Here is a 13,593-nt window from a genome sequence, read left to right as displayed (position 1 = left end):
CTTGTCTTATGGTACACAATATATCAGCCTGGCTGTTTTGAAATGCATTATAGTAGCATTATTGCAAGGTTAAATTTTAAGTCAAGAGTATTTGGCATTCTTTAGACAATCTGTAGGTATATAATTTGAGCGTATTTCCTATGAAGCGACTGTTAAAATCCAAAAGAGCTTAATTAAATTGTGGCATAGCAAACGTCCTCTTTTTCAATTTTGTCCTCAGATTGATGATTAATTATTAATGATTCATGTATAGTAGAATTATTTATTTATTGATTTATTGTTAATTTGTTTTTTTATCATTTGCACGCCTATAGCATTACAGTGTATTATAAACTACCTCTGCCGATACCTCGCAATAGGTTATTTTTAATGCACCAAATTTATAATTATTTTCTTTTGACAGTACTTACTAGCGGTTCCCTGCGACTTCTTACAAGTTCTGTTAAGTTTCCCGCTATATACCCCAACCCACCGAGTCGCTTCATCAGGCAGATGAAGCGACTCTATAATTTAAAAACTGAATAACTTTCCTCAATGAGGATGCGTTTTATATGCAAAAAAGCTTTTGATATGCAGGAATGTATTAGATTAGCAAAAAAGATTTTTTAAATCAAACCGTTATTTCTATCTTTAAATAAGTAGATGGATTAATTTTGATTACACTTGTTACAAATGAATACATACATGGATACTTCAATTAAGCTGTCTACCATGGCATTAGGAACCAAAACTCAAAGGGTAATACATAGTACCTTTTATTGCCTTAGGTACTACAAATACCTAGTAGGTACCTAAGGCAATATAAGCTTCGTAGTATACTGTTATAGTTTGGCTAAAGCTTTCTAGCTTAAGACCTAAGCTTGTGTGACATTTATTAGGGAGACGGGGAACTTCCTATATCATTAAGACTACTTTAGGACAGGACGCCGTGCTCTTAAGACTACAAGTAGGTAATTTAAAATAAAAGTTTGTGCAAACATTACTTAAAGTATCAAAGTGCTACAAAATGCCCACTGGCTTACTCGCATATCGATATTACGACAATTTCTAATAATGTGATTTTTGGATCCTTTGTTATGTGATCAGGCGTCACCCACACGCATATGCCTTCACTGCAGGCACCATACTCATATATAACAGTGGGCACTCTCCTTAGATACCTCAGGCACCCGACTTAGACCCCGACCACTAGAATTGCCCATATTATGTCTAATAGTAGGTTGCCGGGACCGTTGAGTAAATAATATTGAGAAAATGATTTTTACATATTCATAAACAGTACAATTAAGTGATAGATCAAATTAATTCGCAATTATAACAAACTATTACTTTCCTCTTTAAACCTTTTCTGAAACATATTACACCTATGGCTGTAAATTCCAGTTTTTGCTTCCTTATAATCTTTATCCCGACTAATTAAATTTTTTTTTAATAAATGACCGAAATCTGTTCAGACTTTCTCAAGTGAGGCGCTTACGAATGAATAGGATTTAAGTTATTCTTACCTATCTACTGGCGGATAATGTTTTAACATAATATATGTATGTATGTCAGAAGACCATACATTGGGGTATTCCTAGATACTAGCTGTTTTCCGGACCTTCATTTGCGTTTGTAATTTTTATCCGAGCTAAGATGCACACAAAAAAAATATGGTATGATGAAGGATTTGTACTTATCTGCATCTGTCAAGCATTCGCCTGGGTGCTTTGCCAATTCAGTCCTTTGCCCTTTCCCAGTAAGAGATGTATTTTTCCGCGCCAACTTTTCTAGTAATTTTTTCAGTGATCTTAGCATGAAAAGTTAAAAGAAGTTTTCGAATTTACAATAATATTAGTATGGTAAAAAAATAGCCGTTATTTACCAGTATTTTGTAACGTTTTATTTGAATGAGGCGCGATTGATGACCAATTTGCCCATCACGTATGCGTGAGCGAGATAGAGGCCGCGTCAACGCATAGCCTCTCAGTGGAACGTACCCCGGCATTTACCGACGCGCGTCCACTGCTACCGCGCGTAGCCTCTGATGAACCGCGAGTGCTTACAAGTGAAATAAGTGAAGTTGGAAACTCGAAAATGGGAGGACTAAAAGTGTTGTTGTTAGTGATGTATGCGGGCTTCGTTGTGGCTGACAGGAAGCCGACCATTGCCGAGAAACTTAGGGAGGATGCGGACCTTTCTCAGGTAACGAAACAGTTGACAAAGTTTTGAATAACTTTTAAGTTTCGAACAGCCGGCTAACTACATACACTTTTTATTGGACAAATACATACTTAATTTTTAAAATATATTATGTAAATTCTTAATAGTCGAGAACGCAAATTATGTATTTATGTATTGCCGTGAGCTTTTCTAGACTAGTTAGCTACTTTGGTACGCGGGAGTGAGCAACTTGTTCTTCAAGTTTCTGTTGTGAACTCTGTTGTTGCATACTTTACTTAGGTACCAATTTATATTTTGAGAATGAAAATTCGTGGCGTGGAAATTTGTGATATGAAAGATTTTTTATCGAAAGTGGAGTTGGTTAAGTAAAGCTACAAAGCTTAATTTGTAGAGTTTGTGTCTGAGGGACGTTCTACAAAAAGCGTACTTACCTATAAACTAACTTCATGTACACATGGAATTACTAAAAGAATCAGAATTACTATGTAGCGATTATATTGATTAGTTATTATTAGTGATTAACACTAGATTATTAGAATACAATTGTTGCCATCAACTCTTTACTTTTTCTTGTTAGAAAGATACCAGTAATACGCGCCATCTGCATCTGTGAAGACATGAATGGATTTCATTAGGGTTTTTTGCATTGGTAAAATATACAGATAATATTAGGTTTATTTTTAATCAAGCGAAGGTATTCGCCGGAATAGCTCTGGAGATTATATAATGAAAATTAACATTATAGCTGAGTGGGCGACCATTATTTGGTCAGTTTCGTTGTTGTTTGTTAAAATAAGTATAAATATGATGAAATACTTTTTTTTTTTTCTTTCCAACAATGATCAAAAATCTGATTATGGTTTGAAATGCCGATGGCGGATAAATTTATAGGAATAAAGTTTAAATGCTGTTTAATCAGCGTCCGCAGTAAATAGTAAATTTGAGTCCTGACGAATAAACTGACGATGATGGTTTGGTGGACGCAGTTGTAACAGTGGACGCAATTCGCATGGTCTGTCTTTCACTTAAAGGAGTCTGAAACAAGAGCACGTCAGCAACTAAATTCCTATCTGTTACGTAACAGAATGTACAACCTAACTGCCCTAGAATGTCAAGTTTTACTAATACTAATGAGTAGATTTGCTCTTATCAACACGTCTTGGGATTAGCCTTACGCTGAATGCAAATTTGTTAACCACTGTGGTTGGTTTGCCCTTAACATAAAGGCCACACGTGCAAAACAGGGACAAGTCGGCAACAAGATATCTAGCTATCTATTACGAGAACCAATGAAGAAACTTCCTACTTAAACCTACCTATAAAAACTTGCTGTATAGGTTAATTCAATTGAGTTAAATTTTAAGGGTACATCATATTTAAGGTACTATTAAGTTTATGCATGTAATAGACTCCCTTTGGTAACTTTTAAGATTTATTAAAGGTGTCAGCGGATAACAAACTTCGTCAAAACTACTGCAAGCAGATGGAAATGATTCTCAAGTACATTCGATGAACCGCTATGCGAAGTTGCAAGCACAGAGAAGATAAGCAAATTCTTACCTTAAGTAAAGACTTTGATTTGAGATTATCTTCACACTTAGAAAAGTTAAGTGAAGTCTACCAAATTATTTCAACATCAAAGTAAAAATAAATTTATCCTTTGACTTCGGGGGGACCCAGTTTGCACCCCGCCACGCACCCCTAACTTTTTGAAGTTATGTGCGATTTAGGAGTTAAATATCACTTATATAGATTTAATAGTGAACGAAATCATGAGGAAACTTGCATGTCCAAGAGCTCTCCACGATGTTCTCAGAGGCGTGCCAAGTCCACCAAATCCGCACTTAGCCTACGTGGTGGAGTACGGTCTACACCTTTCTCATTCTAAAAGGAGACCCGTGCTCAGTAATGGCGGGTAATGTGTTACTAGGTTCCGTATGTGCGTTCCGTATAGGTAAGCGCTAATAACATGACTCGGGCTGAACAAAGTACGCCTTTATAGCTTGCCCGCAAGTTGAACTCATCCTAACACTCCACCCTGCACGTAGTTTGCATGCTCTGCCTTCAGCTCAAAAATCCCTCAGTGCCTGAAGACGAAAGTCTTCGAACAGTGCGTGTTTCCAGTAATCACCTATGGTTCTGAAGCATGGGCTTTAACTATGGGCCTCATTAGAAGGCTCAGAGTCACTGAGCGGGCGATGGAGAGAGCTATGCTCGGAGTATCAGAAATGTGGAGATTCGTAGAAGAACCAGAGTTACCGACATAGCTCAACGAGTCGCGAAGTTGAAGTGGCAATGGGCCGGGCACATAGTTCGGAGAAAGGATGTCCAGACCTATGGACGTCTATCGGTTGATATGATGATGATGATGATATGTCTTCAGATTCTAGAGATTGTCATAACCAAGCATACTACTCGTCCTTAATAGCAAGGCAATCAATTTTTCAACCAATCAAACCACCATGGTCGCAAATTTGAACGCCACGGATGCAGAATGGACGAGTTGGCTTGTACATGCCTTAAAGCTACCCGTGCGAAACATGAGCAGGTCAGCTACTATGTACCTATCTATTACAGTAGCCAAGGTAGGACCTACTTACTTTAATAATTCAATTAAGTAAAGGTTCATAGGTAGGTAATTACATCATTATACGCTATTAAATAGGTCTTATAACTCCACTTTGTCAGTAATAAGATTTGTTAAAGCCACCAGGCCTATTACGATCCACAACTAAACGACAAAGTACATTCGTTAGTACCTATGACTCACAGTACGTTGATCGAGAATTCCAATAAGCTTAATGTGAATACGCAAGCACGGAATGTATAATATTGTCTGAATGAAATAATAATTAGATAATATCTAATGCAGTGCGAGAATGAATCGTATTTTGAGGGTTCCGCACTTTGGAATACAACGTCTTATTCGACCAACACTAAAAAATAATACGACTGTGAGTTCTGTGACTCTGACACTGTTTTGGTTTGTTTAACGCGCTAGTATCTAAACTCGCCTTAGACTAGCTAGGTCTAATTAAATATTCAATTTTTTTTGCATTTGCTAGTCTTACTCTTAAGTAAAGCTATGGACTATAGGACTTTTTAAATTTCATCCCCAAGAGGTTTAAATAAAGGATAAAAGCTGTAGTTGAAAGTGAAAACTATATGGCCATATATTGTAACAACGCCCTTAACTCAGAAAAATGGGGTCGGGGTGCCGGATGGTGACGGCAGATCAGAATACAGCTGTCCTCAAGCCGCGGGTGTCGTACGAGGCGACATAGGGAATATAACGCAGAACGGGCAGCAACGTTCTTCATGGTACTTCTACCATCTACTGCGACCCTTCTGCCCGAAGTATGAATTATGGGCAAACCATCCCTTTAGTCCAGCAGTACTCTGTTTTTTTTAACAATAGGCCAGAGCTTCACGACAATTATGCCCTTTAGAAAGCAACGATGAGGTCTAGGTTGGAGCACGCTTGAAAAAAGCCTATTCACTCTTGCCTTGAAGGTACTTAAGTTATACGTGGCAGGAAACACAGTTGCATTCCACATCCTAGCGGCACGTATCAGAATAAAGGACATGGATAAAAAACATTATAGTGTTGAAACTCAGAAAGCGGGAAAGATTGTCGAAAAAAAAGCAGCTCATGATTGGTAACCATATTGGGGACAATTTTTTAGACACTACGGCATTTCGACAAAAATATATCTCAAAGCTTCCCGAATGCCGCCCATCTGAGTTATTTTCATCTATCTAAATTGAAATCAACAAATAGAACTCTCGCGTTGAAAGTCTCTACATTTTGCGAACTGAGGCTTCCAGCGATGCTGGTTGACAAGCTTTGAACGTCAATATCTTGATTACACGACAAAAGCAGACAAAGTTTGACGCTTTCGCATAATGAACGAAAACTTTTATTAAAAGTGATTATGAAGGTTATTAAGGGATATTGTGGGTAAAGCAAATAGGTACTCATTTGGTTTAACCTATTGCTTAATGCCTTAACCAACCTTAACTTAAGAATAAGGCATTAAGCACTCAACAAAAGGATTCATCTGAAAATCAATCTAAGACGTCATCATCTTGATAATTATTTAGTTAACATATTTACATACAAAACAAGCGGTTCTAGATTCGAATTCATGGATTCACTACAAATTAGCCCCCGAATGCAATCTCACCCCTAAGTGATGGTGCAGTGTACTATGGTAGCGGGCTAACCTGTTAGGAGTACGGCAGGTTACATTTAACCTAGATCGTTGAGACTAAGGGTACAGACATATAATTGGTTTCTACACGACAACGTACCGGAACGCTTAATTGCTTGGCGGTACGTCTATGTCGGCAGGGTAGTTATCATACACCCCCCAAGCCTCCTAACAGACCAGAGTTCTGAAATTATGAATTTCTAAATTGCACCTTCTGGGAATCGAACGTGGTACCTCCAATTAAAAGATATGCGCTTCTACTGTTCTACTGTGTGGGAGATAATTAAATTATGAAATTGGTATTGAGTTTTTAACAAGAAATTCTTAAATTTCCTTACTTTGTATTTATCACCCGCGTGTCTGAGCAAGCACGTTAATCTGTCAGGCCGGTTCTGTCGTTCCGTCGTCTCAACTAAAAAAGGGGTTGTCCAGTAGATAGATATTTATATGATGATGATGATGATAAGAAAAAAATTAATACTACTTAGTAATAAATAAAGTGTCGATGCAGTGTAAAAACCTCGTATAATACGAGGTATTAGGCAGATTATATTTAAGCTATACTCGTATTACGAAGTAAGACTAAACATCTACTTGAGCAATTTAGAACAGGTCGTTTTAAAAATTACTGAACCGTGAATCAATTCAAGGACTGCACTTTCGCCACCTCTAAACGCCAAACATAGAAAAACCTCACTGATTGTGCATGTAATGAAATTGGACAAGGAAGTATGTGAACGCTCTCTTTCCCGGAAGACTATACCGTCTAGGCGTTTTAACTGCTAATTGGTCACATAAAGCTAATAGAACTAAGGAACGAGTTCTATGAAAATAAATTAAGCTAGAAGTAACATCTGGAGATCTATTAAAACTTTCTGAACCTTTTGTTGACTTAATGATAGGTACATACAAGTCTAAAATAGCTTATTCAGGTTGTTTCTCATTTATATGATTAAAATAATATAACGTAGGTATTTTGAATGCGTTATCTAAATGTATATTGATTAATGTCTAAGAATTTGAAGATGCATTGACAAAAGTCCAAAAGGTAAAATGCCTTTTGTGAAAATATGTATAGAATTGCCATTTCTTTACTTTCTAAAAGAAGTTTTCTGACCCAGAATAGCTACGATAATTTAATTATTCCACTAAAAGTATTTTTCATTCGATGTGTCTTTTTTTACATTTCGATTACTACTGTAAATAATATTGTATTAAATTTGTTTTGAAGATTACTACTCTTTGTAAATGATAGAAGAAGCTACTGATCAGACAGTCCTTTTAAGATATTGTTACACTAGTTTTTTTTTATAAAAATACCCAACTTTAATTTTTTTTAGAAATACAACTAAATTGAATGTTATTAATGACGTATAATCTTTGCCAATAGAACCAATAATGTTCAAACCATTGAATTAAGAACATACAGAATCCTCATTCAGCCATTATTGTAGGCAGTGCATTGTGTCCAAAAAGCGCAACGCCCCGCGCACCTCTCACTTCACCCCTGGAATGTTGCTAGCTCACGAACTTTTTCCCATTTTCACATTTTATGGTGAGCGCTTCGAACATCAAATGTAAAATAATTACTGTCATCTGCTAAATGGTATGAAGTGCCTAACCGTTTGTTCGAGAAACCCTTCTAAATCGGAGTGGTTTTTGCTATATTACACGTGTAAACGGTTTCTGTATGTTCTTAATTCTGTGTACACCTATAAATCAAATTAATTATAATTGAATTTCATCCACTTGGGGACCACTAGTCCTAATAATAAGACAAAGCTGTAAACAAATACGATTTAAATGAAATAATCACTGTATGCTATTAAAACTGTTATTTTTCCTCTATTTTATTCCGTTTATGTCAGTATAGGCAGAGGTACGTACAAGTATGTTATAATGGGAGTAAAAGCCATTAAACCTCCTGAAATGGCTTACTTGCTTTGGTTTAACTAGTCTCGATGCTAGCGTAGCGTACGTTCTAACTGCGGTTCTAACGCGCTAACAAACATTCGGTATAAAGGTGCCTCAGGTCGTATGTCTGCGACCTAACCCTTAATTGAAAATGCGTCTCATCTCTTGTGTATCGAGTATAAGGGCATTTTGGTTATTTTTGTGCAGTGCATTTTTATAAACCTGGATGTTATGACAATTTCCCCCAGCCTGTTGGTTAAGCTTTTTTCGTAAATGCAGTCAGTGTGGCTACCTCCCTGGCTCCTCCTGCTCGCCCGGGTTAATTCCTGAAATTTGTCGGAAGGTTTTGGTTGTGGCTAGTTACCACCCTACCGACTAATACGTACCGCTACGCGATCAGGCTTACAATCCGATAAGGGGTAATATAACTGACGGCCGATTGGCGCAGTTTGCAGCGACCCTGTTTTCTGAGTCCAAGGCCGTGGGTTCGATTCCCACAACTGGAAAATGTTAGTGTGATGAGCATGAATGTTTTTCGGTGTCTGGGTGTTTATATTTATATTCTAAGTATTTATGTATAATGTTCATAATAATATTCATCAGTCATCGTAGTACCCATAACACAAGCTACGCTTACTTTGGGGCTGGATGGCGATGTGTGTTTGTCGTAGTATATTTATTTACTTATTTATTTATAACTGATATACCCACACAGGTTAGCCCGCTACATCTATATATCATCCGCTATATCATAGACTGCATTATCACTTACCTACAACCAGGTGAGATTGCATTCACGGACTAACATGTAGGGCTACAAAATAAAATGTACAGTTCAAGTTGATATCTCTCTTGGTTCAAAATATAGGCACGACTGTGGCGAGGTATAAAAATTTCCGGTAACACCTGCTATAATCAACATGAAAATGCTTTACGTTGTGATTCTATAAAATCAAAATATATAACAAATAAGCCTCTTTCAGTCTGGCTCTTATGAAGTGGCCATACATATTATTTTCTTTGTGAGATGATGCCAAAATCACTTACAATATAGTAAATAATTGCGTATCAGTACAAACATTTTGGTTGCAAATTGATTAATTAGTTCCTTCATCATATCAACCCATTACCGGCCCATAACAGGGTACGGGCCTCCTCCCACAATGAGAATTAAGGCCGTAGTCCCCCACTGGTGTCTAGTAGGTGCCTTATAAACTACAATATATTTATTTATTTAATAGGAAAACAACGTTATATATTATACAATACCTTAAATCTATTATAAACATAATGGTAATATTATGAATTATACATTGTATACCCCACTTACAGGCTTACTCTGCATGCATTATGAAATTTAGACCTTCTTCAATAATATAAAGAAAATAATACTTTGGAAAAAAAAAATACTATATAATAAATATCAAAATTGAAATAAAAGAGGATTAAGTAGTAAACAGTTTTTTTTTAATTTTGCGTTTAAAACTCAGAGAATTATGAAAATATCTAAATCCGCTTTTTTAAATGCACAATTGTAGGCTGAGACAATTCTACGAGTATGTATCGGGCGGAGCTGCCTAGATTAGTTTTTGTGAATCTAGGCCTAAAAGTTTGCTTATCCTTAATATAAGATCTCGCATTATACTTAGGCCAATCTTACCCTGTCCGCTAAATTTTATAAATCAATACCAGCATTAATAATTTTATATAAGAAACAAAGATCGATCATATATACATATTTTTGTGACTCAATACTCGGTAACAATAGGTTACAACATCGGCGTTCCAACTGGAAGATCCACGGCACGCACCTGTAATTTTTAGAAGGAAAAAAACGTGAGGAAACCTGCTTGCCTTAGAGTTCTCCAAATTTTTTTCAAAACCGTGTAAAGTGCATCAATACTAGGCCAACGTGGATAACCAGGGTATAAGAAGACCCGTGCTCTGTAGTGAGCCGGTTATGGTTTGATAATCAAGGCATACTTAAGCACAATCAGTCTTGGCATAATAAACGACATCGAGTACGCTTAAGTCGAATACTCTCGAAATATAATTAAGCAGATCAATCAGATGTTAACATCTGTTCATTACCTATTACTTCGTATTAATGGATCTACAATCTGATAATGGACTAATACTATAAATACCTAAGCGTATTTGTCGGGTTGTCCTTATTTAATGTGGAAGTAGAGCAAGAAATTGCCAAAATTGTTTGTATTGAGACAGATTAAAGGGCAGAATAACAGGCTGCTTTTTAACCCCCGACGCAAAAACGACCGGGTATTATATGTTGGACGTGTCTGTGAGTGTGTTTGTTTGTGGCATTGTATTTTCCGAGCGGAAGAACGGATTTTGATTATGTTTTTTTTGTTTGAAAAGTGAATTAGTTCAGTGTTCTTGGCTATGTTTGATGAAAATCGGTCCAAGATGGCCGCCGCCACAATATATCGAAGTATCCTTTTTTTTTTTTATTCTCTCAATATGCGTATCAAAACAAAAGGCTTGACTGGTATTATATTGAACTGCACTTTATAGAAAGTCTGGGGGTTATTACATTTTTAATTTAAATGTTATTTTTTTTCGCGCGTTCTGAAAATCCGATAAGTGAAATTTTGATGAAATCATTGCGCGCGAAGAATGCATTTTTGGGTCAATTTACTTTAAGTAATTTATTTCACGATTGGAAGAAGAAAAGTTAGGCTATTAGCGACCTTTAGGATTGACCTGAGAATTCAGGCAACTTCCTCAAATTGTCGAAGTAAAAGGTCACCACTTTAATTCCCATTATCTAGGTACATCACGAATCCAACGAACCATTGACGTTCTGAAAACATTTTAGAAATCTAGGGATAGGAAAAATTCCTCTATTTGTAGTTCAAACTTGAATGGAATGAAACTATTGAAACAGATGATCGTTATGTTGAAAATATGTTATATTAAGGCTTTTGAAGTCCGTTAAGTGAAATGAAATGGAAAAATAACTATTAATGGATTTGAATGAAGGAATACACTTTTATTGTACAACAAACAAAAAAAGTAGTTACAGAGACATAAATACATAGCAACAGAGTACAATTTGGTGGCCTTATCGCTACATTGCGATTTCTTCCAGGCAACCAATGCGTAAAAGGGAAAAACATAAAAAAGAGGTAGGTGGTGCAATAAATAAGATTTAAAAATTATACAAATATATAAATAATTTATATATATATCCATAAATATACCTTTGACATATAAATATGAATATATTACATATAAATACAAATAAGATATAAACATACATGAAATTACCCATAATTAATGTAAACTACTATTGATTTGATTTGATTTAAGAGATTTTAACAAAAACACTACATGGCTATCAAGTTCTGGGATTGCTCTCGATTTCCAAGTAATACCCTCATCAGGCATAATGACTTCGTATCATTGGTTCCTCCGAGATAGTATTACGGTTTCAAACAATAGAATAACTTTTCTTTTTTTATGTACTTTTTGTGGTGTGCAAAAGTATATTCATTCATTCATTAATTCAAAATAGTTTATGAAATCGGTTGGCAATAAAAATCTGTAAACTTATATTTAAAAAAATACAGTTGAACACAGAGCCTTCTCCTGTTATGAGGTATATTTAAAGTGAAGTTGTAGTGTGCTTCACAGCCGTTATTCAATATTACCCATCGATTTAGCTTTGATACACTCTCGCTTCTTAATTGGGCAGACGTCTCAAACGGTAACATCCGCTTGATTTGACTTGCCTTGCCTTGTACTCTATATAAATGGACCCACCATTCTGTCGTACTATTGTCTTAAACAGTTGGCAGCTGCCGGATACAACGATGTTACGTAATTTAATTATTTTGGTCAATTGGCATGTACCTATATGCGGTAACTTTGTCGCTGGTTTGTGGTTAGCAACTTCCATTATGTATCTCGTGTCGGGTCCAAGTTTTTGGATTATTTTAAATTATTAATAGGATTCAGGAAATTAGTTTTAAAATTCATCAGCCCAGCTTATTGTCATTAGCATGTTATAATAATCATTAAAGAACGCTAACCTGTGCTCTATATCCTTATCGCGTATGAGAGAGAAGGCCTGTGGTCAAGGGCTGACTTTTAAACAGGTTACATATAAAGAAAGGACAAAACAACTGACTTATTTACATTACACACCTTTTTTTTTTCGTGCTCCAACTCATTATACGAGTTAAGTTGAGTTAAGTTGACACTGCCAGTGACAGTGGTTTTACATGAGATCATCATGTTAAACAACTGGCGTAGATTTTTTTCTTTATTAAGATAAAGGGTAAGCGTAGGCCTGGTTGAAGACGAATTACCTGGCTGAATAATCTACGCCAGTGGCTTAAAATGATGTGCTCATGTTAAACCCCTGTCACTGCCATTGTCACTGTTTAGAGCAGCTGATAGGAGATGGAACTAGAAGAATCTAATATTTATAATATATATAATAATATTTATCGGTTTCTCTACATCAAAATTATGCTAAGTAAGTACAACCATTGTTTTTTTTATTTATCGGACTTACATGGATTCTTTGTTGTTAAATAACCAAGATTTGTTTATTAGCTGGGCTAAACTATAGTAAAATATACTACAAAACAATGCTACAATTAATGCCGTTTGAAGGGGTTATTTTCTTGTGATAATAAGTGTCTTATAGTTTCCTACGGGTTGTTAATTAACACTGTGCCTAATTTTATGCAGCAGTTGAGTGGAATATACGTAACAATCGAACGGACACTATTTCGTATTATAAGCAAATTTATTAGTAGGTATATCTTAGACAGAGCTCGTCCGGGGAAGTACTATTGCCATGCTTATTCCTGCCGCCAACAGAATCGTGCAATGCTGTGTTCCGGTCTGAAGCGCGTGGTTGCCAGTGTAGGTACAGAGACATGAGGCTTTGCACCTGCGCGTCAAATTGTTGGTCACAGGACGGCATGTTTCACGACGTGCTTCTTGTATGCCATACTAGCTGTCCCCGCGAATTTCATTTCGCCTTAACATATTTTACATCTCAATGACTTTATAAAGTACAATACGTAGAACTCATCTTACTCCGGATTAATGTACCTCTTTATGGGTCACTTCAACAGTTTTACGGTTAGTTAGAGACAAAACGACGTGCGCTGTAAGTTGTGTTGTTTTTGTGTTACTAATGAACGGCTAGATAAAAAAAAATTGTATTTTAATTTTAAAAAGAGATTCATTGGTAGACCATCCAATTTAATTTATTCTTAGGTAACGTAATTTAGAAAGGTGTCCACCAATACTGGTTCGAACT

At 36.1% G+C, this 13,593-nt stretch overlaps 1 protein-coding gene across 4 annotated transcripts in view; it reads left to right on the top strand.

Moving 5' to 3' along the window:
• The first annotated feature begins 2,002 nt into the window (after window positions 1–2,002).
• LOC120626394 (fasciclin-1) overlaps window positions 2,003–13,593 on the top strand; it is a 149,105-nt gene continuing 137,514 nt past the window's right edge. For all 4 annotated transcript variants that reach the window (XM_039893914.1, XM_039893912.1, XM_039893913.1 and 1 more), the window contains exon 1: window positions 2,003–2,184. In XM_039893914.1, the coding sequence (XP_039749848.1) occupies window positions 2,077–2,184 (108 nt within the window). In that variant the 5' untranslated portion in view covers window positions 2,003–2,076. The remainder of the gene's footprint in view (window positions 2,185–13,593) is intronic.

This window comes from Pararge aegeria, chromosome 9, assembly GCF_905163445.1.
Source record: "Pararge aegeria chromosome 9, ilParAegt1.1, whole genome shotgun sequence".
In the NCBI taxonomy this organism is placed as follows: Eukaryota; Metazoa; Arthropoda; class Insecta; order Lepidoptera; family Nymphalidae; genus Pararge; species Pararge aegeria.
Note: the sequence above shows the minus strand (reverse complement) of the source record. Positions and strands in the feature narration are given on the sequence as shown.